This window comes from Neolamprologus brichardi, chromosome 15 (genome assembly GCF_056152115.1).
Source record: "Neolamprologus brichardi isolate AB-2024 chromosome 15, ASM5615211v1, whole genome shotgun sequence".
Lineage (NCBI taxonomy): Eukaryota > Metazoa > Chordata > Actinopteri > Cichliformes > Cichlidae > Neolamprologus > Neolamprologus brichardi.
Window position 1 is genome coordinate 21,016,494 of NC_142118.1, and position 25,619 is coordinate 21,042,112.

Below are 25,619 nucleotides of genomic sequence, written 5' to 3' on the forward strand. Positions count from 1 at the left end.
ATTTACACAGAGATGATCTTTCAAATACCAGATATTACTCATTACTTTTTTGACAAGATTTTATTTTATTTATTTAATCCGTTTATTTTAACAATGGCTTAGGAAGAGTTAGGGAAATCGTTTCACACAAGTGGTTCTGAAATGTTTCACAATGAGCACCACCTCAGAAAATATTTGGCCCTTGAAATTCCACCATTGTGACCAGCATTAAACTAATGTAGCATAGGCCTACATAGGAAGGCAAATGAAATAAAGCTTTAACCAGTCTGTTCTCTCTCTAACTTCTTCTGTCAGCTTCTCGTTATCATGTGCAGAAATGACCTGATTGGCTGAGTAGTGTCACATGTACGGTGTACATTTTAGGACGTCGTCAGGTCTCAGGAAAAAAGTTGTCAGGTCTCAGTCTCACACGAAAAAATGTCAGGTCTCAGTTTCACATGAAAAAATGTCAGGTCTCAGTTTCACATGAAAAAAATGTCAGGTCTCAGACTCACATGAAAAAATGTGAGGTCTCAGACTCACATGAAAAAATGTCAGGTATCAGTCTCACACGAAAAAATGTCAGGTCTCAGACTCACACGAAAAAATGTCAGGTCTCAGAACACGAGCTATCAGACAGAGAGAAAATCTTCCTGCAGGTGGCGCTGTTGTCACGTCCCACCAATGTGTGTAGTGACAGCTGCAGTCACGGAGAAACTTGCGTATCTCTGTTCGGGAATAGCAGCTAGAGCGTAGGCTCTGAGAGGAGGGCCAGCGTTCACACTTTGAAAACACGACGGAGTGTTTTAACCTGACAGCCTGAGGTGTTCTTCAGTAAACTGGACTACCCGACAGAAGGACCCGAGGCCCCGCTGCACTGTTTCGGTAAATTAAATGTGTTTGTAAGCTACTCCGTAACTACCGTCCTTAGCTAGGTCCTGAGATCAAGCTAGCTAAGATGTCAGGGTTCGTTTAGCTAATCTGTGCAGGTGAATGAATTTACTAAAGAAATCAAGAGAAACGCCCCGGGCTGCTCAGTCACTAATTACTGTTACTGTACTTTTATTACAAGTATTATACTGTAAAAGCAACAGGCTGCACCCTGCTTCAGCTCCTGTGCAGAGCTGAATATTAAATATGTGCAAACAACGGCATGTTTTCAGTCTCTTGCCACATCTGTAAAGACAGTAACAATTTTTTTTAAAAGCTTGTACTTCAGTAACTCCTCGTTAATCAGGAACTATGGATTAAAGTACTATAGTGTACTGTAATACTGAAAAAAATGTAAGAGAAGAACTTCAGAACCTGAGTGTGTGAGGACAGAAGAATCAGCTTTATTTCAATTTTGAGGGATAAAATTGATATCTGAGTTTGATGGTTCTGTTGTCTTTGTGATTACAGGAGCTGCCCTCAGATTCAGACCTCAGCCCCATCGAGTGACAGCAGACAGATCATCCAACATGTTCACATGTTAACTGTAAAATGAACTGATGAAAACAGTACAAAGGTTAGAGTACCACATGTGCTGTAGTGAAGGCTGCAGCTTTATTGATAAAGTTAAAGACAAAAAAACAAAAGGATTAATCACCCATGTAACTGTGTCACTATATATCAGCATTAACAGGACCTCAGTTTGTATCTCAGACCTGCACAGCTTCCGTTTTAAACACTTGATGTACTCAGCTGCATGAAGAGCATATGAGATTTTGTCTAACACAATTAAATAAAACCTGATGAAGGTCAAAGGTTATCACTTGTATGTTGAACTACAAACTTGTCATCTGGAATTCATTCACTGTTTTTTGCAGATAGTGTGTTATTTACCATAAAGTGATTCAGAGTTATTCATACCAGAGTAACCAGAGAGGATCATATATTTTTAAATATATAACTTTCTACAGGACTGAATATAATATATTTATATAAAAGTCTGGAGCCTTTGGGGAGTATCCGAGTATTTATAACATTACACAAAGCAAAGGTCTCATCACAGTGTTCATGAAATGCTGGGTTTATCCATCTCCTGGGGTGGGCCTATGGAGGAGTGCTGAAGATTTCCCTGTGAGGGAGCTGCTGTTGAAGATCATGAGTCCTGCTTGATCAATGCGATGAGCTTCAGTCTTCCTGTTGTTTCTTAAATGATGCCTTTTTGAGTGGGTCAACAGAACTTCTGGCACAGGACAGCTGTGATGAAAGAAAGGGAAGAAGTTTCTCCAAACCTCTGGACCCAGGAAACCCAGCTTGGTCCTGATGGTCTCCCTCACTAGTTTCTCTCCAGGGTGAATGTAGCTGTTGATATAATATGGACTCTATTATTAAATGAAAAGAACAAATTAGACTACACTACTGAAACCTTCTGCTGATGTTTTTAAAGTCTCCATGTTACCAGGATGTAGAGATTTAAACAGTTTTAGATCAATTACACTCACAGTCTTATGTTAAAATCTCAAAGGACAGTATTATATTTTTGATATTAACAGTAACTCTGGGCTTCTGTAGAGTGTGCAGATGATCTCATCGTTGTCTAAAAATGTATAACAAAACCTAAGTAGTGCTGAATGCTTCGATAACACAGACTATTAGAGTAGCAGGTGTGTAGCATCGCTAACTAGCTAGCAACAAGCCTCCAACACAGTGCGTATGCTAGCGGCTAATCTAGCAAACGAATTAACAACAGAGTGATTTTAGAACTATAAGATGATAAACTGTGTGTCTTTTTTTATAACAGTGACATGGCTGTATTTACCTTAATTAAACGAGTCGTCAGTCGCGGTAAACCAGCAAAAAAAACTTGAGCAGGGGGGCGTGTTTGCGGTCATGTCCAGCGGGTGTGTGGGCGGGAGCGTTACACAGTCGCTCCACCTCAAGTCACTACTCCAAATTTGCAAGATGGCAGCCTCCATCTGAGACTGAGACCTGACATTTTTTCATGTGAGTCTGATACCTGACATTTTTTCATGTGAGTCTGAGACCTGACATTTTTTCATGTGAGACTGAGACCTGACATTTTTTCATGTGAGTCTGATACCTGACATTTTTTCATGTGAGTCTGATACCTGACATTTTTTCATGTGAGTCTGAGACCTGACATTTTTTCATGTGAGACTGAGACCTGACAACTTTTTTCCTGAGACCTGACGATGTCCTAAAATGTACACCGTAAAAGGGATTGGCCACATTGAGGCCGTCTCATCACCACCTGTAGTTGCATATCCTTTTAGTCTATTGAGTCACACTGACGTTAACATTCTTTTACCTGCCTGTCCAGTTTTGTTTTCAACTGGTGAACAAGTTAATTCTCAAAGAACAACTGACAGCACTTCATTGCACGGGGAGACACTAGAGTTCTTTTTTTCTGTTGGGAAGGAATTTCTGTTTCAAAACAAGTCAAGAAATTGTAATCTGCATGTAAGTAACTTTAGTCTGCAAAATGTAAATGTCTTGCATCAGAGTAATACAAGTTACACCCGTAATCTATTTTTAAAGTTTGTCTTCTAGGCCAGTAAAAGTTGCACAGCTTTTAGTAAAGAAAATGTATAATGCATTCAGTTAATGGATCTGCACCTCCTGCTATTTGGCTATATTGGATTTAGTTAATTTCAACTAAAGTTTGTTTTCTAATTCTTTATCCTTCCTCAGAGACATGGACCAGGGAAATGGTGAGAGAATAATTTTCCATTAAATATGTCAATATTAAGGTGAATAAGCTGCATTTACTTATTGAATGAGTAATAATTTCAAGTCACCCATATCAGTCATCCTAAGATATATCTTGTCAGATAAGTAACACTGACTTCTTTCTTACTTGTTAAAGCAAGGCTAGTATAAGATCAATACAAAATTTGCCTGGGATAGCTGGTTTACAATCAGCTTATAGAGTAAAAAACTAATTATAATCAAATAAAGCTTCCATTAGTGATGAAGGAAATGTTGCAATAGGTCAGATATTTATTTAATGCATAGGGTGAGACAAGAAAGAAAACCCAGACTTTTTTAACTTAGTTTTACTTTCTGTTGTAATGCTAACTTTCCCATTGATAGTTCAGATTCTTGTGCACTTACCCAACAGGTTAAATGAAACATCTAGGTCAAATGTTCAGTCTTTTCTCTTCAGAGATAGTAAGTTATGATTATTTCCTTGGCTTCCATTGGCTGTAGTCATTTCTACACAGAAAGCTACTTGATAATTTTGAATGGCTCACAAGGCATCCGTAATTTATATCTATTAGTTTAGCCTCAAATGAAAATAACACTGATTCACTCAGTGTCATGATCAAGCTGCATTTGCTGTATATATGAAATCAGTTGTATATTAATTAAGTATGGTGACTTCAAAAGAAACAAAAAAGAAAAGCTTTGGTGTTTTGTCTTCAGTTTCAGAAATAACTAAAATATATATTGTTAAATCTATCTTTAGGGTTGTGGAAAGTTTTCCGTGTCATTTTGGCCGGAAGAACAAATGGCGCTCATCGTTCAATTGTTCAGAAGCTTAGGGACATTGGCCAAACTGAGGAAACGTCTACACAAGAAAGTGACTACTGTGTGATTTTCTGTCCTGTGGTTTCACGAGTTGGGACAGACATCGCTGAGGCCCTCGACAAAATACCATGTAAGGAAAAATAAAAGTGACTTTTTATAAATAATTTAAGTGATTTATATACAGGGCCACATGTAGGATACAGGCCAAGAACCACATGTGGTGTTTATGTACTACAGCATGAGTTCAAGATCTAGTAACCCAGCCCATTTATTTAATCTCTTTTCCTGAATCATCTGATCATGTTGTGTCTTTGTTTATAGTGGGTAAACGTGCAATTCTGGTGGTGATGCATCACACCTACAATCCACAACATGTTGTAGCTAAAAGCCGGAGTCAGGTGAACAACTCAAATGTGCATTTGACTGTGGATTGTCTGTTTTATGAGGACCAACTGCTTGACTGTGACCTCAATAATACCATGTGGAATGACATCCGGAGAACTCTTAGATCTCCAAATCACCAGGTAAGGATTTCACTTACTGATTTATTAATGGGCATACATGCAATAACTGATGTATGTGGTTTGGTATTTTCAATAAAGGTATTGCTCCTTATTTGTTTTTTTTTTCTTTCTTTCTTCCAGACCTCATCATTGCAAGGCTTCCAAAATTGTACGTGAGACTCTTACGTTCATTCAGCTTCCCTAATAAGTCCGTATTTTCAAAAGAAAAGTTTGATTAGTTTGTTTTAGAGCTAAAGTGCATCTTTGTGCTATCTGAAAACAAAAATCACATAATTTTTCATGTAATTTAGTACAGTGGAACCCCGACTTAAGAAATTAATTTGTTCCCGAGGGTCTTTCGTAAGTCGAAAATTTTCGTAAGTCGAAGCACCCATCGCAGGTTTTGAGTGAGGCGATGCTGAGCGATAGGCTATAGGCTAAATGCTAACTAGAACAACAATACGTCGTTCAAGTGGAACAGCGAAGCGCAAGTACGGAAGCCAAGAGGTTGTCACATGATTCGGAAGGCATTGTGGACATTGTAGGCTCAGCCAATCAGAGCCAGCAGATTTCGTTACTCGGGCATTTTGCCGTAACACAGGCAAAAATATTGCCGTTCAGTGCCTTCGTAACTTGAATTTTTCGTGAAATGGGGTATTCGTAAGTCAGGGTTCCAGTGTATTGTGAAACTGATTTATTCCTGTATAAAAAAATTACTTTGATGCCAGTTTACTATACGGCAACACATTGGCCCAGTGGTTAGCATTGTTGCCTCACAGCAACAGGCTCCTGGATTTGAATCCACTGGTCACTGGGGCATTTCTGTGTGGCGTTTGATGCTCTCCCCATGTGTGCATTCATAGCCTCCAGCCCCCCGGCTGGAAACATATGCACTGATATGTGACAACACGCTTTGAATTGCAAATGATCAAATATAACTTCTTACCCTCGTTTTTCTTTTTTGTTTTTCAGATTGGAGGAAACCTACCACAATATGGCTCATTATTGGTTTTTCTATAGCAGTGGTGATCATTGTGGTTATCGTGGCAGTCAGTGTGGAAATGCAAAAGAAGAAAGGACCTTGAGGTGTGCCATTAATGTGCCCCAACAAAACCAAAAAACCCCAACAAAAAAATCTAATATCAGTATCAATTTACCAATATATTTTTTTCTTGGAAGGATAAGAGATATGAGCTATGTAATCAGCAACGGGTGTTGTTTTTTAAAGAATTGTTTGGAAAGACCAACTGTCTTTGATATTTTCCAATTGTAAATAACTTTCTTACCATAGGAACGATTTGTTTCTATTTTGAATTTTGGCTTACTTTGTTAAATAAATAATGACACTATGTAATATATTGTATAGTGTCATGTAAGGTTGGATTTATCTTATTTTAAAATCTTCTAATAGCCAGATTACTTTTAAAAATGATGTCCAAATGCTGTGTATTGCATATTGTGTCTAGGTTTTAAGAAGATGTCTTTGTGGAAAATATTGAAAGAAAATAATTTTCACATTTTTCTGTACCAAAGTTTACAACCAAAGTTCTAACTATTAACTTACTATTACCATGTGTATTTTAACATGCATTTTCATTGTTTTTTTTAGTAAGTACTAATAAACTTTCTTCTCATTACTATTAATTTTATTTAATTCTAGCTTTTAAAAGTTTCTGAGTAGCTATACAATCCAACAATAAAAACCACCGAGGTTTTTCAAAGGTAGTACAATTACTCATGTAGACACAAGGAAAAGGCATACAATTCTTGGAGAGAGTGAGTATTGTGACTTTGATCACCAACTTCTACTACTTTATTGAGGAATCTTAAGCTGACTTGTACTCGAGTCCTCTGACAACTGGCAACTTGCATGTAACCTGGTGTAAAATATTACCAGCAATTCAGCTCTTCTGATCTTTGTTTTCTTTCTTTCCACTTCATGACAGCTCTGCTCTGAGCAGTGGAGGTCTGAATGAGCAGGATTTGGTATCATGAGGGCGGGGGCTGGAAGGAAGGAAAGGGGATGGGGTGTTAAGGTCACGCCTCTGGCCTAAAAAGGCAAAGCAGAATACCAGTTGACGTGAGCCGATCTAAGAATAACTCAGGGCCTTAGGCTTAGAAATTGAAAACACACTATGAACGCAATAGTAAAAATTTGAATTCAGACTTTGAAAGTTTGCAACTGAATACTTTGAAAATACAAATACGCAGATTTGGGAGTTTATGATACAATTACATATTGTTTTAACACATGTGAAAGCACTATCCATACTATGACCATGTGACTCCAACGGCAACATAGGCTGGTGGGATAAAGTTACATTGAAGCTCTCGCTCCTAGTCTCTTTTCTCTCTTTCCCTTCCATCATCCGTCAGTCCCTGTGCTCGGTCTAATTCTGTCTGAGCCAGTGGAGGTGTGGGTGGGGGGACAAGCTGCTCTATCTACAATCCCAGCCCTAAGCAGGCAAAGGGCAAAGACACGGGCCACGTTAACTTGGTCTCTGCCTGTCTCCCCAGCCTGATCCACTGGGACAGAAGTCAGCTTTCAAGACTTTCTTCCAAACGAAGACCCATTAAAACTTTCTGATGCCTGGAAATATAGTGCAGGATTAAATCCTGAGAATAGACAAAGGGGTGTAGGGTTTCTGGTGGTGGTCACTGGTTTAATTTTTTCATATTCTCATATATCACAAACCTTTTGGATGATGTTGCTGGACTGGAATTAAACACTGGGATTAAATTGTGCAGACGATCCAAGGATTTACCACAAGTATTTGTTTTCATGGCAACAAAATCTCCATAAAGGATTTAAGTTTTGTAACAGAATATTTATTTTGAAACCATGACCGAAGCAGCTGAAGGTAAAGTATCACCTTGGTTACTCTTTGAATTTCATTTCAACAACTTCTTGCCTAAAATATGCCTCTTATCATTTTATATGAAATTCTGCGGGGCACTGTACGTGTGTTTTGCACACAGACATTGTGATGTTGTGCTGAGTGGTGTGTAGGAGAATTTTATGATTAGAAGTATCTAAAAATATTCTGCTATCATGTATCTGCTATTTGTAATGCAGCTTCAGATTCCCATGACACCGACTGTGCAGTATAGGATCAGTCAGCATCAACACTGTTCCTGCTGTTGCATATCAGCTGATGTTGTGACACCATTTTACATGTTTTTGCCTGGGATAAAGAAAATGAGATGACAAGAGGATCTTTGAACAGACATTTGGCATTTGTGCACCGTCAAGTTCATAAGATGCCCACTAGTTTTAATTACTTCAAAACCATTCCTTGTCACTGTAGCGTGACAGCTGGGTCTAAATACTACAGTTCCAATGAGCCTCAGCAACACTGTGATGGAAAAGGAGTCAGTCATGGGCTCTAATCTGGTGCAGTTTGTTTGGGCAATTTAAAATGCTTCATTGTTTTAGTTGACAAAAGATGGTACCACAGCTACTCAATTCAAAACAGACACAGAATTGAAAATGAAGTAAAAACCATATTATTTAGCTCTTGTCCATCATTAGCAGCTAAATAGCAGCTATTAGCAGCAGTTCATTTCCCCACTGAAGATTTTAAGTAAATAAACTAAGTCATTTGAGTCATCAAAGATAAATTGATGTTAAATGTTTCAACTTAATAGTAAATCAGGCCAACAGTAATACTTTATGCTTATGAAACGACTATCCAAATCCATACTTTGAAGTCCATTCAGTATTCTATGTTGACTGAACTTACATTGTGAAATTCTTGGGAAAAAATAATACACTGTCCCAGTGAAAACTGTGGGCACAGTAAGCCAATCACTGCCACAGACATTTGTCTGTATGCAAGAAAGTGATTTGTATGAGTAAGTGGACTCTCAGTCTTGATAGGATAAAATATGATTTTCTAATATATCCTATGTAAGGAAGCACATTTACAAATATAGCATCCGATGTTGCTGAGTGCTCTGGGATCGTGATGTTGTGGGAAAAAACAAAAAAAATGTCATTGTACGGTAGATGATTCCTCTGGGTATTCGGCAATTACAAAAGACCACCCACAGATAGGAAGACAAAAAACATCAAATGTTAGACAAATAATATGCAATTTTTTTGGCAGGGCTAACCTTTGCAGCTCTATGAAAGGCCTTTTTCAAAGAGGAGATTTTGACAGAGTACAGTAGGACAACCATACATATGTATGTTTGCTCTCAGCCTTTTTTTTTTGTTTTGCTCTCAGCCTTAAACCACAAAGAAAAGCAGCTAATCAGCTAAAAGCTGCTGTGTGGGTGTACAGACCCTTTACTTATGCTAATGAGATGATTATTGTTATTGAAATGACAGTTGAAATGACAGTATAAAGAGCTGATTATCTTCACGTTAAGAATTATGTTGGAAAAAACAAAACTATAATTTTATGGTCCACTTATGCTTTTCTCCAATAGTCAGTCACATTTTATGATGTTAATTAGTGGATGTAGATGAACATGACAAGTGCCAATGAAAGCCTTTTACATATGCTAAAAGCTTCAGGAAACATTAGTATTTATTTGTCAAACTAATACTTCCAATAATAATGAACAAACATTCATGCATTAAAATTCAGTTTCTTAGTGTCCACACTTTTTTTTTTAATGTTCTTATTCCTGATTATAGGAATTTGCATGTTGCCCCTGTGGGTTCCCTCTGTGTACTCTGGCTTTCTCTCACCGTCCAAAGACATGCACTTTAAGTTAATAGGTGATTCTTAACTGGCCATGTGAGCGTGAATGGGTCTGTGTCGATGTGTTATCCAAGTGAAAGAGTGTCATCCTGTCAAGGGTGTACCTTGCCTCTTGACCTATGATAGTTCAGTCTCTTTCCCCACTGCAAGTTAAGGAGAAGAAAATTGATGGCTAGATTATTCCTAATATCTAAGCCATCATGATGTAATTATTACCAATGATATTAGGAATAATAAGATTATTTCCTAATTTAAATGCCTCTGTCAAGACAGCCAGTTATCTTATAATTATTTTTCTTTTTCAGAAGAAAATTAATTATGGAAAAAGGCTTAGTTACATTCCCCTTTGGAATCCGGTCGTTAAGTCTGATGTCACTAGCTGTGTCTGGGCCTAAACTCTGCTGCAGGTCCATATATCAAACAATCACTATGGCGTTACTGAGAGTTGAAAAAATGTCTAAAGTCTTTCATCTTTAATAAAATGATCAGCGTTCTGCTCTACCAGGTGTAACAATTGAGTTTAACATCCAGGCATCCATAAAAATGGAATTTATGACATTTAACGGAGTTAGAAGTTAGCAGGAAGTTAGCTCGCTAGCTTCTATCTAAATACAATATAGCATGTCCTGACTGCGGGGTTTTGGAAACAAATTAAAATGTACAGCTCTGTTATCACTTCCAACATAAATGAAGACAGAAAACTAAACAGCAGTGACGTTTGTAGGGTTACTGAAGTTTGGCTAGCTGGTATATAATGATGTGCTACGTGACTGCTAGCGACACAGCTATGTTAGCATAATATAAACAAGCTAACTTTTTTTTCCACTCGATAAAAGTTAACGTGAGTGTTCTCGGTGGTCAGGAACAAATGTAATCCCATGGCAGGATGCTGTAAAAGGACCAAACTTCAGCCAGGAGAACAACTGAGATAATCCATCCACAATACGAGGTTAGTCATTCATATACTGCTGCATGGGCTGGACTGTAGTTACATCCTAAGGTTTTAAAAACTGAGCTTAAATAAATGATTAGCGGTAATAAAAGCCGAGGGAGGTCAACAGTGATCACTGACTGTTTTAGGAGCTTTTTGAGATTAAATAGAAGAAAATACATAACATTAAACATGTTAACAACACATAAGCCATATTAAACGCAGACACTTTAGGCCCGGAAGTAGGATTCGTCACGTCATCACTTAACGACCGGATGGTGCTTCTTACAAGACTAAGAAGACCTGTATGTGTGAAAGACTGGAACAGCTAAGCATTTAGAAATGAAAAAAGAAAATATTTGTATTGAAATATAACATACTCAGGTGCAACAATGCTTCTTTCAGTTTCAGTCAGAAGAGTTTACAAAGAACTTGCTGTGGAGATGCTTCATAGTTGGGGAATTAATGTGATGGCTGTGAGGCAAAGCGGAGAAGTAGTCTCTCTGTCACTTTCAGTAAAATTAGAAACCACTGGGTGGAAAGAATTCCAGTTGTTTAGTATACTTGTATACTAGTATACTGTTATTTTCCACATAAAGATTACAAATAATAGAGTCTGTAAACCATGCAAACAACCTGTTTGCTTTCTCTGTTGTAATATTGAGAATTTGACACCTATTGTTGTAGGTTATGTTGGAATCAAATTTCTAACCTGATTTATAACACTTATCTGGCTCAACCATCCGGATGTTAAAAGGTCTCTGCTGCGTTTAGTTCAGTTCTGTGCACTCATTACTGAAATGTTATGACAACACTTCCCTGCATTCTGGCTCCACTAGCTCCTAATGACTGCTCTGAGCTTAGCTGTCATGGATACCCTGTGAGAGCAATGGCAGAAATGTCATCCACAGCATGGAGGCAGGTCAGCCATAAAAGGAGGAATCATACATGGATGGATGGTCACACCATTTAGAGTTGAGTTTTGAAAACAGTGGTCAAGGAAAATATCAAGTCCAAAGGGGAAGGACATATTCACATGCTATTAATGTTTTTATTTCCAGTACTAAATTCCAAAAATGGTATTTATTGTCTCGCATGTGTTACAATGTCTGCATTGAGGGTTTTGTTAAAATAGGAGCTCACAGACTGGTAAAATGAATACATGAAACTGTTTAAAAAGATAGATAGAAAATAAAAGATAGACAAAATAGAAGTACAAGTACACTGGGATCTCTTGTCAAATTCATGATTAATTGTTTATAAGTTGGATTTGGACCACAGTGCTGAACTAGACATCATCAGTGAACTGCAGTGCATGGTCAAATCTATCCATAAAAGCCTGAAAAAAGAAGGAAGGCTCTCAAAGAATTACTACTGTCAATACACCTACAGTATAGCCAGTCAGAAGCCTGTGTATCAGTTGAAGACTTTGGGCAGCTATAAGTGCAGATTTACACCAAAAATTCTAACTTTGTAAAGATTTCTGAAATTATCATGGCCTAATGTAGGCCATATTCAGTTAGTTGTTTCCTTTGCTACAGAAAAAAGTATAAAGCAGGTTAAAGTTCTGTAACAGAGTAATTTCTATTATTAGTCTGTGAACTTTGAAATATTGCTACAAGACACTACATCAACCTCTAAACTACATAATTTGTGATCAAATATATCTAGCGCTATTAAGATATCTATCCCATTTCTGAGTGCCCAGTTTGATTGTAGTGTGGTCACTAATTGTCCATATTCTTTCAACTAGGCGTGTGGATAGACTGACATACCCAGGACAAAGTAAAAGCTGTTAAAAAAACATAAAGAAATATTATTTGAAAAACAAAGATGTAGACATGTTTCATAGCACAGGCAGTATTTCTGAAGGTTCTGTATCACTGGTTATTAATATTACAGGTGGCAGGGGTTTTCCTGGCTTTGAACAGGCACTTGTGTGTGTGTGTGTGTGTGTGTGTGTGCGTGTGTGCGCGCGTGTAAGCTATTTTGCGATTTCTTGATAAAGAAAAATGTTGGTTAGACTTAAACATATAAATGGGCAATTATGGAATAGATTAAAAATAGAACTCTATTATAATGTTGATGGCTGCTCTTTAGTGCTGACTGAAAACTTTGTGAGCAGAGAGAAAGTTGAAAAATCCTGGATAGAGAAAATTAAGTGATGCAAGTATTAACACCTGTGTTTATCTACTATTTCATATCAAATGACTGCTATAAAATACGTCCATTGACATTTTAGAGAACATTTACTCACAGTTTAAACTACAACAACTCAATGGTGTCATTACAGTCATCTCACAACAGGCTCCACAACTTGTTATTCATGTTTTGAAAAGACCAGTAAAAATCAAACACACACACACACACACACACACACCTCCCTCTAACCTAATTGCTCTATGTGTGTTTAGAGTCCTGCTAAGCTGTTTGAGTCAGCAGTAACAGAGTATCCCACAGTAGCTGCCAACACTGAGCTGAAGAGAGTCAACAGGTGGTCTAAGCTTAATACACCCACAGAAATATGAACAACTGGATGGTGACTGGTGTTATGAGACAAAGCAAACTCTTTATGCTGAACTGTTGTATGAAGCAGAGCCCAAGCAAAACAATACATTAGAAAAAACATAAATGAAAACACACAAAAATCCAGATTAAGAAATCTACACTAACAACACTTGGTTAGTGAGTCTAAATAAACCATATGGGCATGAATGGTAACTGCTCGTTTACAGGATAGACTAAAACTATCCATCAATCATTCATCCACTTTCTTTCCACTTTCCACTTGAGGATGACATGGGAGCTGTAGCCTATCTCAGCTGTCATAGGAAGAAAGACCAATCTGAATTTAAACATTAACACTAACTAACACAAACTGTGGTTGAATAATAAGAAACTAAGGCTAGTTAGTTTATTTTATACAGTGCTCAAAACATTTAAATGAACACTCTTTAATCAGAGTATAGAACCAAGTCAGTCCAATTTCTTGGCATATTGATGTGGTCAGTTGATCAGTTTAAGCTGATTAGGTGTCAATAAAAATGCCTACAGGTGTGCATAAGGGGCAACAATGAGACAACCCCAAAACAGGAATAATTTTTTACTAGTTTTGCAAGGGTCAGTGTCCCCACTGGTCACATGAGCTGATACCTAGACCCTACAGAGGTTGCATAGCTCCTCCAGGATGACATGTCAATACATGCCATTGCCAGAAAGTTTGGTTTGTCTTCCAGCTCTGTCTCAAGTACATGGAGGAGATTCCAGGAGACAGGCAGTTACTCTAGGAGAGCTAAATGGGGTCGTTGAAGGTCCTTAACCCAGCAGCAGGACTGGTATCTGCTCTTTTGTACAAAGAGAAATAGGATGAGCACTGCCAGTGCTACAAAATGACACCCAGCAGATCACTGGTGTGAAACAGACTTTATGAGGGTGGCCTGAAGGCCCAATGTCCTCTAGTGAGCTATCGTCAGGATATCAAGGGACAAACAGACCTTCACAGGCAACAGCACCCTGATTGCCATTAGGTATCACCACTGTAACATTCAATGCTCATGCAACGGGTTCTCCTGATGCACAGTAACGCCCGGCCTAATGTGGCAAGACTATGCAGAAAGTGCCTAGCATAGGCACTGGCCCCCATGCTTGCCTGACCTAAATCCAAGAGAACACCTGTGGGACATTATGTTTTAGTCCATCTGATGCCACCATGTTGCACCTCAGCCTGTCTAGGAGCTCAGTAATACCCTGGTTCAGATCTGAGAGATCCTCCAGGACACCATACATCATCTTATTAGGTGCATGCTCTGACATTGTCAGAAACATATAGAAGCATGTGTTAGGCATACGTCTACTCAGTACTGATTTGTGTTGCTGCACCGAAATTTCGTCAAAATGGACTAGCCTGCCATATCATTTTTTTAAAACTTTGGTTTTTCAGGAGGTTTTTTAAAGTCAGCATTCTGTAGTTTGACAATTTAGATCAAACAAGATGGCATTCTTTTATTTCTAACACATTACCCACTCCACATCAGTATCAACATCCAGGATGACTTTTTTCCCACTCATATCTGAATTGTACAGGACCGGAGCAAATCCAAACCTTCCTAGGGGACAGCCAAGGTAAACCATGAACACTTTGCTCTATGGCTGGCCAACACACAGAGGCAACCATTCAATCTCACATTCAGACCTTTGGCCAAATTAGAATTGCTTGTTAAACTTGCAAACAAAAAGCTTGGGACTGTGGGAGGAAGCTGGAGAAACCAGGCTCCCATGCCATTTCAGCCAGTCAGACTGTTTTGTGCATCATTGTTTCCTTTATATAGGCTTACATTGCTTTGATCTTTGAAGATGTACATGCTAAGAAAAATAAATTTCCCTCAAATAGTTTAAACCTGAAGTACAGTAACAAAGTATTTGTACTTTTTTACTGCTCACCTCTGCTATAAGTGGCAAACCAGGCTGTAACTGCACCAACAGTAGCTCCTAGTGAAGAGTTTTTGTAATGTGTATTTAAATAAAGCAATGGGTTTTGATTTCATAGCTTCTGATTTTACTAATTTTCTTAGAATATTAGGGATAAAAAATGAAAAAGGTGCTGTGCATATTTTACTAACCAAAGTTTCTGATATTTTGTTCATTAGCACGAACATCGACCACTACAACCATGGTCCTCGATCACAAGAACGGAGACGCTGGGGCACCACCTATGCGGGTGTTGAAGAAATCCTTTACAGATGACTTTTACTCTACTTTCAGCTCCCCGCTGGCCTGGATCTTGGTTCTGGCTCTTATCATTACTTGGTCTTGTGTGTTCGTCATTATGTTTGATCTAATGGACTACAAGACCATTTCAGGTACAGTATCAGCAGCCTTTCAGTTTCCTGTGGAGTTGAAAATGATATTTTGAGGGTAAACTTGCTAATGCAGGAAGTCAATCAATGAACAACCAAATGGGACTGGTTTGACCAAAGCAGCTGCAATAACTGTATTCACTTTGGAGTGATAAAGAGGGAAATTTCTAAGCAGTATATGAGCAAATTAAGGAAATAATAGGAAATAATAGGAAAACCTATAGTATGCTGTGCCAAATAACTAATAACAAATAATTAAGCAACACCCTGAGAACCAGTATACTGTGAATAATTTACTTTTTAACTTTAATGCAAATATACCTCATTATTTTGTATTTCACAATTACCTCATTTTTTTCATACATTTATGTTTCATCTGTTATTATACATTATGTTTTGTTGCCAATATAGAGTTGAGTGTTGAAAGATGATGGCATACCCACACAACACAAGCTTGGTCTAGAAAAGTACTGGAGGTCATAAATTCTGGTGTCTGTGTGTGCAGGTAGGGCAGCGTTGTAGTTCTTCTCATTACAGGGAGCTCTCCAATCCAGGAGATGTAAGATGAGCCGAGAGCCAGACCAAGTCCCAAATAAGGGAAAAGCCAAGTCTAAACTACAGCTACTCCCCAACTTTTTAACTAATCATGTTAATGTTCTGTTCATGTGTCTCATAATAAAAGTGTTTACTGTTTTGGTGTGATGCCCTTTGTCTGGTTGGCATGTGGTTTTAACTGCTTTGTAAATTTTGAAAACTTATACTTTGAGTTTATTCGTCTTGCCTCATTAAAAAAAAGAACCCAACAGTACCTGGGTGCCTTATCTGCACTAGGTCAAAGTTTTTATTGCAATTTATATTTGCATTTATTGTTTATTATTCAACTTTTTTCTTCAACAGGTCATAAGGTTTATCGTGAGATGAAGCTCATTTCATATTTACACAAACAATCTTTGGCATCTTAAACCAAAGATGAGGCTAGTATAATAATAGCAACAACATGTACCTCAAGGTGTGTGAATATGTTGTTAATCTGGTTGGACATGCCTTCAGTGTTTATCATTTGTAAAATCTCATGAACCTTCATACAGCTATGAGTGAATGAGCTTCCATGGGAAGGACAAAAGATTATGCTGATAAAGTCGTTTCCCAGTTTTCCGATACTTCTGTTGTTTGAAGCATTTTTTTAACTCTGATTTTATTTGAATGCATTTACTTACCACACACTGTCAGATGTCTGCAACTATGAACAACTGGTATGAAGCTTGCTAGTTTAATTTCTTCATATGTTCATATGTAACAGTAACACCACCAAATAACAAGCACTGGGTCATTTTGTCATCACTATATTAAAAAGCAATGCTTGGAAATCTATTAATTTAAGCTGCGTTCTAACCCAACGCTCATACACAAAAGAATCTGGGATAGCAGTAGTAGTACCAAACCAATTTCCCCACTTCACAGTATTGTTAATCAATTATGTTTTTAATTCTCAATTCAACTTAAAATTGTGGCACTGACAATTTTACAGTGAAAAGTGATATAAAAAAAATTCTGTATAGTTTTTTTATTTATTTTTATTTCTACTCCAATGCCTTTACTTGAATTTTATTTAATTCATTCAGTTTTCAGTTTTTTGTTTTAGTATAGTTTAAAATAACCTTAATGGCAACACAAATATTTCAGCTTTCACGACCCTTCCTTTCCTTTCACTTTCTTTTCTCCATTTACTTTTATCTTCGTTTTCCTTTGCTTCATCACTGTACTTAAATTCTTTACTTATTGCCACTGTGTTTTTCATCCAACCAGGTCACCCACCCAGGAGGGTTTTTAAGGATTCAGGGCGTAGAGGCAAGGCACCATATCTGCTACCAAATCGTCAGAACAGATACTTCTTCTAAGGGCACTAATAAAAACAGCTACTAACTCCCTAACATTGACTGGTAATGTTAGCCGTCAATGTTAGAAAGTCCTTTACAGCCATGTTGGACCTGTAGAGGGATGCTAAATTAGGCTAAAGGCTGCCTTTTGTCTATTACTGCATTCATGCTTGATTCTGTCTGTTTTCTAGGTGTTCAGTCATGTTAAGAGTAGTTTATAGTTAGAAGAGGTTCTATAAATGAAGTGGACTAATTCCTGCTTGGTTTCTTAGGTGGTATTTGTTTTGTTATTATTCAAATTTTTTTTTTGAATATTTGTAAAAGTAACTCATTTTCTGTTTCAAAAAATTCTTTTGAATATTTGAAATTCAGGTATGCTTGATTTATTTACTGCAAGCATCAGTGTTCTCTGTCTACAGAGTAAGAAACTCAAGTTCTCCTGAAATCTTCAGATTTTAAACCAAACTGTGTTCCACTGCATTTCTGTTTTTCCTTTTTCCCAGTGCATATTTTAGCTTTACTTGGTATAAATTCTGTTTTATTTCAAGGTAAACAAAATCTGTTAAGGCTCATCTAGGTAATTCCAACATGAACAATGTTTTGGTTGTATTTCCACTTGGAATGCAGGTCCCTCTTTCATCAAATTGTCTTGCAAACAAGTCAGAAAATACTAGTCTTTTGAGTTTAATTGAATTCAGTTTGAAGGAATTTATTGCACAAGTTCTAATGTGCAGATTCAATGTCAGATTCAAATAAAGATGTTCAAACAAAGATAAACAAAAATATTTAAATATGAAAAGAAAAACAAACTTGTTATCCTGATTTTTAAAACTATGAACACCAACTTGATGAAAGACAGTCAATATGAATTTTAAATGCTTTTTGCACAGCAATATGCTCTATATTTGCAGCCCTTTGTGATGTTTAAACTGGAATGTCGGTTACTGTTCTTTATAATTGAAGATTGAAAAACTCCTGAAATGCAGATTTCTGCCTTTCAAGTTAAGCTCCTGTTGCTCCATCCCAGTTTGAACGTCATGCTTTCTCATTTCCTCTAGAGGAATGATAGCTTTGTCTGCATTGAGGAAATGTGACAATAAGAGTTGAGGAACTCTTAATTGTTGGGCTTGGTACAAAAACAAGCAGGTGAACAGCTTCAGTCAAACTTCACGAGTAACTAAAACATCTTTTTGTTTGTTCATGCTCCATCAGGAGGCCTCAGCAAGATCAGCTCAGACCCCATGAAGGCGGTAAACGATGCCGTGGACGAATCATCAAACATAATCACAGGAATAGTGAATTTTGCTGCCAACTTAATTGCTCCAGACGACGATGAAGGTTCATGACTTTATGAACGTATTCAAATTCTGTCACTGCAATTTATCTGATGATATGCTAGTTTTCACTTTTCTCTCTTCTTCTCCAGGAACTCTATATGCAGTCAGAAAAAAAGGTTTGTACTAATTCTGCTTTTGAGTGCATATCCCATTTAAATAATCATCCAGCTGCAGAATTTGAACAGCCTTGCTTGCTGCTTTTTGGACTTCTTTTTCACTGTGCTGCTTTACATGTGTTGTTCTCTGCATTATATATTCTCTGGGGGTTTAAGTGGACTTCTACCAACATAAACCCCCTCCAGGAAAAGTAATTTCAACTGTCATTACGCATGAAAAATCAAAACTTTGAAATGGCAGTTTCTGGGGGCATGCTACTGCTTTGACTAATGTGTTTCATTACAATGAACAACACATGTACTGCAAGTTTTTTTTAATGTGTCTCTGAAAAAAAAAAATAGATTTTTTTTCTAGAAGTTTTGATTTGTTGTATTAATAGAAGATACAACAGATGTCATTGCGTAAGCTTCATACTTTACAGACATAGTTTACTGAATTATTTAAGTTTATAGAAAGTTTGTTGGAAGGTATTCGTAGACATGCCTGAATAAAGATGCCAGCAGGGACAGAATCTTGTTTGCTGAAATGGTGTTATATCCAAGTTGACTATATCTATGAACCATCTCAAAGATTCAAGTTGGTTGGATGATGTGGATGATGAAGTGGAGGTGAAAAGTAAGAAAACAGAAGGTATTCAATATTAATACATTTCTGAGAATGTTCTTATGAAACTTAATGAAATAATGATAAGTTCAGTTCTCACACCTAATAACAGACTAATGATGGAAACAAAAGAAAATCATAATAGTCAACTAAAAGCAGAATCTGACTTCTCTCTTTTTTTTAGTTGCACTGATTCAAGCAGCTCTGCTGATTGTAGGATTGTTTGCATCTAACTTGCAACCAACTGATGCTAATTGCCACAACTGAGCTTCTTAATTTCCACTAAATGTGTCTGTGAATTGGTATACTAATTGTACTAAGAGTGAAACATTTGGTTTTTAAATTCTTTAATTACATATATCATTTTTTTCTGTGCTGCAGGAGAATTTCTACCATCACGAACTAAAGGTCTGTAACTCTCATGTTTTACTTTGTTGCCAATTATACTGCTAAATACTTCATTTATATTAATGGAATACTTATCACGCCTATCACCGATATTAGGTTCTCCTTAATCCCCGTTTTCAGTGTAATTTTACTCCATGCCTTTACTATAGCAATAAACATGATTAAAAAAACAAGAACTGTGCCAAACCATGCATATGAGGCAGTGAACCATCTGCACTACATTTACGGTTACGGACGTTTTCTTACAGACTTATTCTTCTCTTTCAGCAACAACTGCAGCCTTAGCTTATTTAAACTCTATGACTGTGTAAGGTCACTGCCTATTCAATTTTCTGTTGCTGAAATAAATTCTCTCACATGTGGAGTGAGTCACTAACCACAACAAACTGGCTAAATTAGTCTGATTCATTCATGCAGCAGCAGTTTGGCCAGTGTTACCTTGTTAAGTGAGGCAGTGGAGACACGATTTATAGCCTGCCTTTAGTGCTGCTCCTCCAGCTTTTTTTGGCCTTTGAGCATTTGAGCTAACACAATGTAGCCACTTCGCTGAGGTGCGCTCATGGGTGCGCTAATTTACCTGTGCCTTGACTTACAGGCTAGCCTGATTGAAGTCACTGAAGTTGCTTAACTAAATCCAGACTGAAAACTAAAACTTAGTGTGAAAATATATTTAAAAAAACTGAATTTTTAAAAATGCCTTCGAAAAAAAACACAAGTCAAATGTGCTGTGAAAAAAATAGAGAGAAAGTGTTGTAATAGCTATTCTGAATTTCAATTTTGCACCTGACCAAGAACCCCCATTTTGTAATGATCATAAACAATCAGATTGTAAATAAACAAATAAAAAATCAGCTAAACCTAAACAATTTCAAATAATAACACTGAAACAAGCAAACTCTAACAAAACGTAAATGAAAAAATAAAAACTAATGAAAATATACAAAACAATAACAATAGTTGCTTAGGCTTTAAGATAGTTTGTGTACAAAATTAATATATCACTGACTTTTACAAAATTATTATTATTATTATTATTATTGACTCATTTTAATTATTTCTACTTTTATTATTGCTATTTTAATAGACTAATTTTAACCATCATCACTTTTTGTCAGTATAGCAACGTCATAGTTATCATGAATCCATAGTAATGTGTATTGAAAATCTAGCATCCCAATGGCTCACACTGATAAGTGTGACACTTGAATTTTACCATTTTTGTGTTAATACAATATTATTCAAAGAGAAACTGCAGGATTTTTACTTTTTACTGCTCTCTTAATTTGAATAACCCGTTTTATTTTTTATAGTCATAGGAATGCAAACACAAAAGCAACCACCAATGACTGAAGTTCTGGAGGATGAAGCGGGGGAGGGAGAGGCAGAGGAAGAAGAAGGAGATGAAGGAGAGGAGGCTGGGGAGGACGAAGAGGAGGAGGAAGAAGAGGAATATGAGGAAGAGGAGGAGGAGTATGGAGATGAATATGAGGAAGAGGAGGAGTATGATGAGGAGTATGGAGATGAATATGATGAAGAGGAGGAATATGAGGAGGAAGAAGAAGTAGATGAGGAGGAGGAGGAATTGGGGGAGGAGGGGGAGGAGGAAGGCGAAGAACTGGAGCATGAAGAAGAGGAGGAGGGGGAGGAGGAAGAGGCCAAAGGAGACGAAGAGCAGGAAGGCGAAGAACTGGAGGATGAGGAAGAGGAGGAAGGCGAAGAACTGGAGCATGAAGAAGAGGAGGAGGGGGAGGAGGAAGAGGCCAAAGGAGATGAAGAGCAGGAAGGCGAAGAACTGGAGGATGAGGAAGAGGAGGAGGAGGATGATGAAGTTTCTCCTGAACCCATTTCCACTTCTGAGGATGAAGAGTCGGCTGTATCTCCTGATTCTGAGTCCGATGTTCCTGTTGGGGTGACAGACAGTGACGAAGAGGTAACTTTACCCGATGAAGATGATGAAAAAGACAAAGAAGAACAGGATGAAGATGAAACCAGTGACGATCAACTTCTTTCCAGTGAAGAGGAAGAGGGGGAGGACGAGCTGGAGGATGATGAAGAAGATGATGAAGATGATAGACTAGCTGAGGGTGTTACTGATAGTGATGATGTCATTGCAGAAGACACTAGCGATGACCTGGATCTTCCTCCTATTGTAGCTGGTAGTGAGGATGAGGAAGATATTGATCACAAACTGGCAGAGGAAGAAGATGAAGATGAAGAAGATCTTTCTCCTCTTCCTGCTGAAGATGAAGACTTGGAAGAAGACATAAAAGCTGTAGAAGACACAGACAAGGAGGAAGATGAGGAGGAGCTGGACCAATCAGACGAGGACATCTCTGTTGCATCCTCCGAACACTTTGCAGATGATGAAGATGATGAAGATGATGAAGAAGACCTTAAAGATGATGACCTTGACCTGGACTTTGACAAAGATATCCTTGAAGACCTTAAACACAAAGATGCTCAAGACATACCTGATGTCACTGAAGAGGGCATCCCTGATGATGACAAAGAGGAAGAGGAGGAGGAAGCTGGCATTCCTCCCTTTACGAGCACAGACAGCGGAGTCTTAGGTGATGAAGATGATGAGGATGACATTTCCTTTGAAACGGATGAGGACTCCACTGGAGAAACAATCCTGAGTGACTCTTATGACACAACTGATGATCAGGATGTTGATACAAGCTCTTTAGATGAGGAGGATGAAGAAGACGAGGATGAAGATGAAGAAGATGATGGTGTTAGTGAAATCTTGATGGCAGGTATTGTACAACTTTATTTTTTACATTTAGTTCTTATAAACACAAGAAGGATGGACAAAAATGAGCTAGAAGCAGCACAAGAAAGGTGATTTTTCATATTTCATGCTTTAAATACACAGTTGTCATAGTATATTGTGTTCTGTGTTTTTACAGCTGCTGCTGCAGGAACATTAACCGTCCAGGAGGAGGCAGCAAAGACTGATGAAGACCATGAAGACGGGAATGAGCTCGAAGAGGCTGAAGATAAAGGGAAGACTGAAGACGCAGAAACAAAAGAAACAGGTTTGTATCAAACAGCTGTTGTGGTGCAAAGGATTCATAAATGTATTCAGTATTGTTTCTAAAACCTGTTAATGTGCAATGAAACCGAAATATATGTATTCCTGATAGTAGGAATAGAAGGCAACACTAATAATAATAATTTAAAGAGGTAGCATCTTATTATAGGATATGCAAATAAGACAAATAATAAGCAACAACAACATATTTATTAAAGAGTGGGCAGTATGTCATGTGTGACTGTGAAATCTGTGACTTCGCACTGCCACCTACAGGTCAGTCAAACTTAGAGAAACATCAGATAAACTGGATTCAAAAGCATTAAAGCTATGTGTGGCATACTGAGGTTATATGGCTAGTAAATTTATAAGAAGTTTTGTTCATTAATTTTTCAAATTCTTTTGCAATTACCTCTAAAAAATATTGTTAATAGTATACCTTTTGTAGGCAGTAAAAAGCATCTATTTTATTTAAATGTTTTACCGTTGTACATTTATTTCTGCCCTAATCAGGCAACACTATCAGTGCTTGTCTTCCTTAAAAAATATGCAAGAGTGGAAAGATTGAGAGGCCAATTTACAGCTTACCAAAAACACTGAAATGTCATTGGAATCTCTGTAGAAGGTGGTAAGTTGTAGCTTATTTTATTTCATCACACATATTGTTCCTGAAAGTCAAGAGTCTATCCTGCTCAAATTTCTTTAATTGCTTTGTTGCCCTTAACAGAGTAGAAAACCTCAAATCCTTTTGTTTTTTCCTTGTTGTGTGACATGATTCTATGATAGAGCCACTTTCTGCTTTTACAGGCACCACCCGGCCTGCAGCTCCGGAGGAGAAGGATGAGGGCAAAGATGAAGAGCCAGTTTCTAAACCTGAGAAATCTGTAGATGAACAAGAAGACAAGAAAGAGGAGTATGATGAAGACGAAGATGAGGATGAGAAAGCATCAGTGGATGTGTTCAAACCTGTTCCTGGACCAGAGGAGGCAGCGCCAAAGACAGAACCCACAGGTCAGAACCTGAGGAGAATTATAAATGCTTTGTCATATTTGTTTGTCAGGGTAACATTAATTTTATGCTTTGTGATTCCAGTATGTCCCTGTATGCACTCTGCAAAGGCCAAAGAGTCTCCCACTAAGACTGCTAAGGCAAAAGGTCTGTGATGGTTTCATAATGTCTGCTGTACATTTTTCTTATAACACAGTGTCAGTAAAAGACTGTGTGGTTAAATTTAAAGTACTGTTTTTTTTAAAGTACCTAAGGTTTTTAAGTGAAATCAATGATGAAGTGTATTTCATATAAAATAAGCTATTTTAATGAGGTGGAAACTGTATTATCTAATAACAGTATATGGCAATAGATTAAAAAAAAACCTGGTGGGAAAACATTTAGCACATGTTTTATCTTATGCCATTACATTATTATTATTATTATTATTATTATTATTAATAATAATAATAATAATAATAATAATAATCAATTTTATTTATGAGCACCTTTCAAGTCACCCAAGGACACTTTACAATAGGATAAAACACTTAGTAAAACAATGGCAGAATAAGAACAATAAAAAAAGCACAAGATAAAATTAACAAACAGTGGATTCACAGTGAATATGCAGATTTGAACAGATGAGTTTTGAGTTGGGATTTAAACTGTGGGAGAGAACCAGTGTTTCTTATTTCTGGGAGCAGAGCAGCTGAAAGCTCTGCTTCCCATGGTGGTGAGGCAGAAGGAAGGTACAGCAAGCTGATAGAAGAAGAAGAACGAAGTGAACGGGCAGAACAGGTAGTGGTTAACAGGTCAGAAAGGTAAGGAGGAGCGAGGTTATGAATGGCCTTGAAGGTGAGCAGAAGAAGTTTGAATATTATCCAGAATTTCACAGGGAGCCAGTGAAGTTCCTGAAGAACAGGGGTGATGTGCTGGTAGGAGGGGGTTCTGGTGATTATGCGAGCAGCAGAGTTCTGAACCAGTTGAAGCTTACGGAGGGATTTTTGGGGGAGACCATGCAGAAGAGAATTGCAGTAGTCAATACGGGAGGTAACAAGACTGTGGACAAGAATGGACGTAGACTGGGTGGAAAGAGAAGGAAGCAATCTGTTAATGTTACGTAGATGGAAGTAGGCAGAACGGGTGAGATTATTGATGTGAGATTTATAGGAAAGTGAACTGTCTAGGATGACACCAAGGCTCTTAACCTGAGGAGAAGGGAAAACTGTGCAGTTATCGATGGTGAGTGAGAAATGGTTTGCCTTCAAAAGGTTGGATTTGGTGCCATTAAGGAGGATCTCAGTTTTATCCTCATTGAGCTTTAGAAAAGTAGAGGTAAACCAGGATTGTATCTAGACTTCATTCAGTAATTTGACACCAAAAAAACAAATTGAGTTTTCTAACTGTTTCAGATGCATACAGAATCAAAACTATGAGGGTTTTTTTGTATTTTTTAGTCTTAAAAGCAGAAAGAATCCCATGTATCATTTCAGTGTTCATATTCAACACACGTGAAACGCTTGTTTTTTTTCTGTTGAGGATTTATAGAGCATATTGCATTATAATGCACCATCACTGTTCGCCACACAATAAAAACTAAATATGTTCCTTGTGCAAGCTCTAGTTAAATTTTAATGTAAAGATGGTGCAACAGAGAGAATGTAGAATATGTGATGGTGCTCATAAGAAACTGGGTGTAACTTGGAACCCAAACATGTTTAACATTTAGATCATGTATTTAAGTCTCTGTGTATCAACCAAGTGGATTGTTTTTGCTTTTAAAGCCTTGT

At 37.5% G+C, this 25,619-nt stretch overlaps 2 protein-coding genes across 10 annotated transcripts in view; both read left to right on the forward strand.

The window, feature by feature from the left end:
• Positions 1-3,234: 3,234 nt before the first annotated feature.
• LOC148098475 (uncharacterized) lies at positions 3,235-6,432 on the forward strand. Its single transcript, XM_087852318.1, has 6 exons — positions 3,235-3,387; positions 3,619-3,638; positions 4,397-4,588; positions 4,780-4,982; positions 5,103-5,130; positions 5,934-6,432. The coding sequence occupies exons 2-6, from the start codon at positions 3,623-3,625 to the stop codon at positions 6,044-6,046; spliced, it is 552 nt and encodes a 183-aa protein (XP_087708444.1). The 5' UTR covers positions 3,235-3,387; positions 3,619-3,622; the 3' UTR covers positions 6,047-6,432.
• An 890-nt stretch (positions 6,433-7,322) lies between these two features.
• The window catches only part of LOC102789398 (uncharacterized), a 32,060-nt gene continuing 13,763 nt past the window's right edge, over positions 7,323-25,619 (forward strand). For 4 of the 9 annotated variants that reach the window (XM_087852309.1, XM_087852310.1, XM_087852315.1 and 1 more), the window contains exons 1-12: positions 7,323-7,822; positions 15,251-15,463; positions 17,267-17,308; positions 18,550-18,675; positions 18,764-18,790; positions 19,362-19,421; positions 19,776-19,802; positions 21,113-21,409; positions 21,455-22,561; positions 22,715-22,843; positions 23,647-23,850; positions 23,932-23,994. In XM_087852309.1, coding sequence (XP_087708435.1) covers positions 7,804-7,822; positions 15,251-15,463; positions 17,267-17,308; positions 18,550-18,675; positions 18,764-18,790; positions 19,362-19,421; positions 19,776-19,802; positions 21,113-21,409; positions 21,455-22,561; positions 22,715-22,843; positions 23,647-23,850; positions 23,932-23,994 — 2,314 coding nt within the window. In that variant the 5' untranslated portion in view covers positions 7,323-7,803. Of the gene's footprint in view, positions 7,823-15,250; positions 15,464-17,266; positions 17,309-18,549; positions 18,676-18,763; positions 18,791-19,361; positions 19,422-19,775; positions 19,803-21,112; positions 22,562-22,714; positions 22,844-23,646; positions 23,851-23,931; positions 23,995-25,619 lie in introns of all 9 variants that reach the window. The other 5 variants (XM_087852308.1, XM_087852313.1, XM_087852311.1 and 2 more) reach the window with 5 other exon arrangements.

Coding starts and splice junctions, on each gene's coding strand:
- LOC148098475 (XM_087852318.1), top strand. Junction 4,589..4,779: donor GGCCCTCGACAAAATACCAT/GTAAGGAAAAAT, acceptor CTTTGTTTATAG/TGGGTAAACGTGCAATTCTG. Junction 5,131..5,933: donor ATTGCAAGGCTTCCAAAATT/GTACGTGAGACT, acceptor TTTGTTTTTCAG/ATTGGAGGAAACCTACCACA.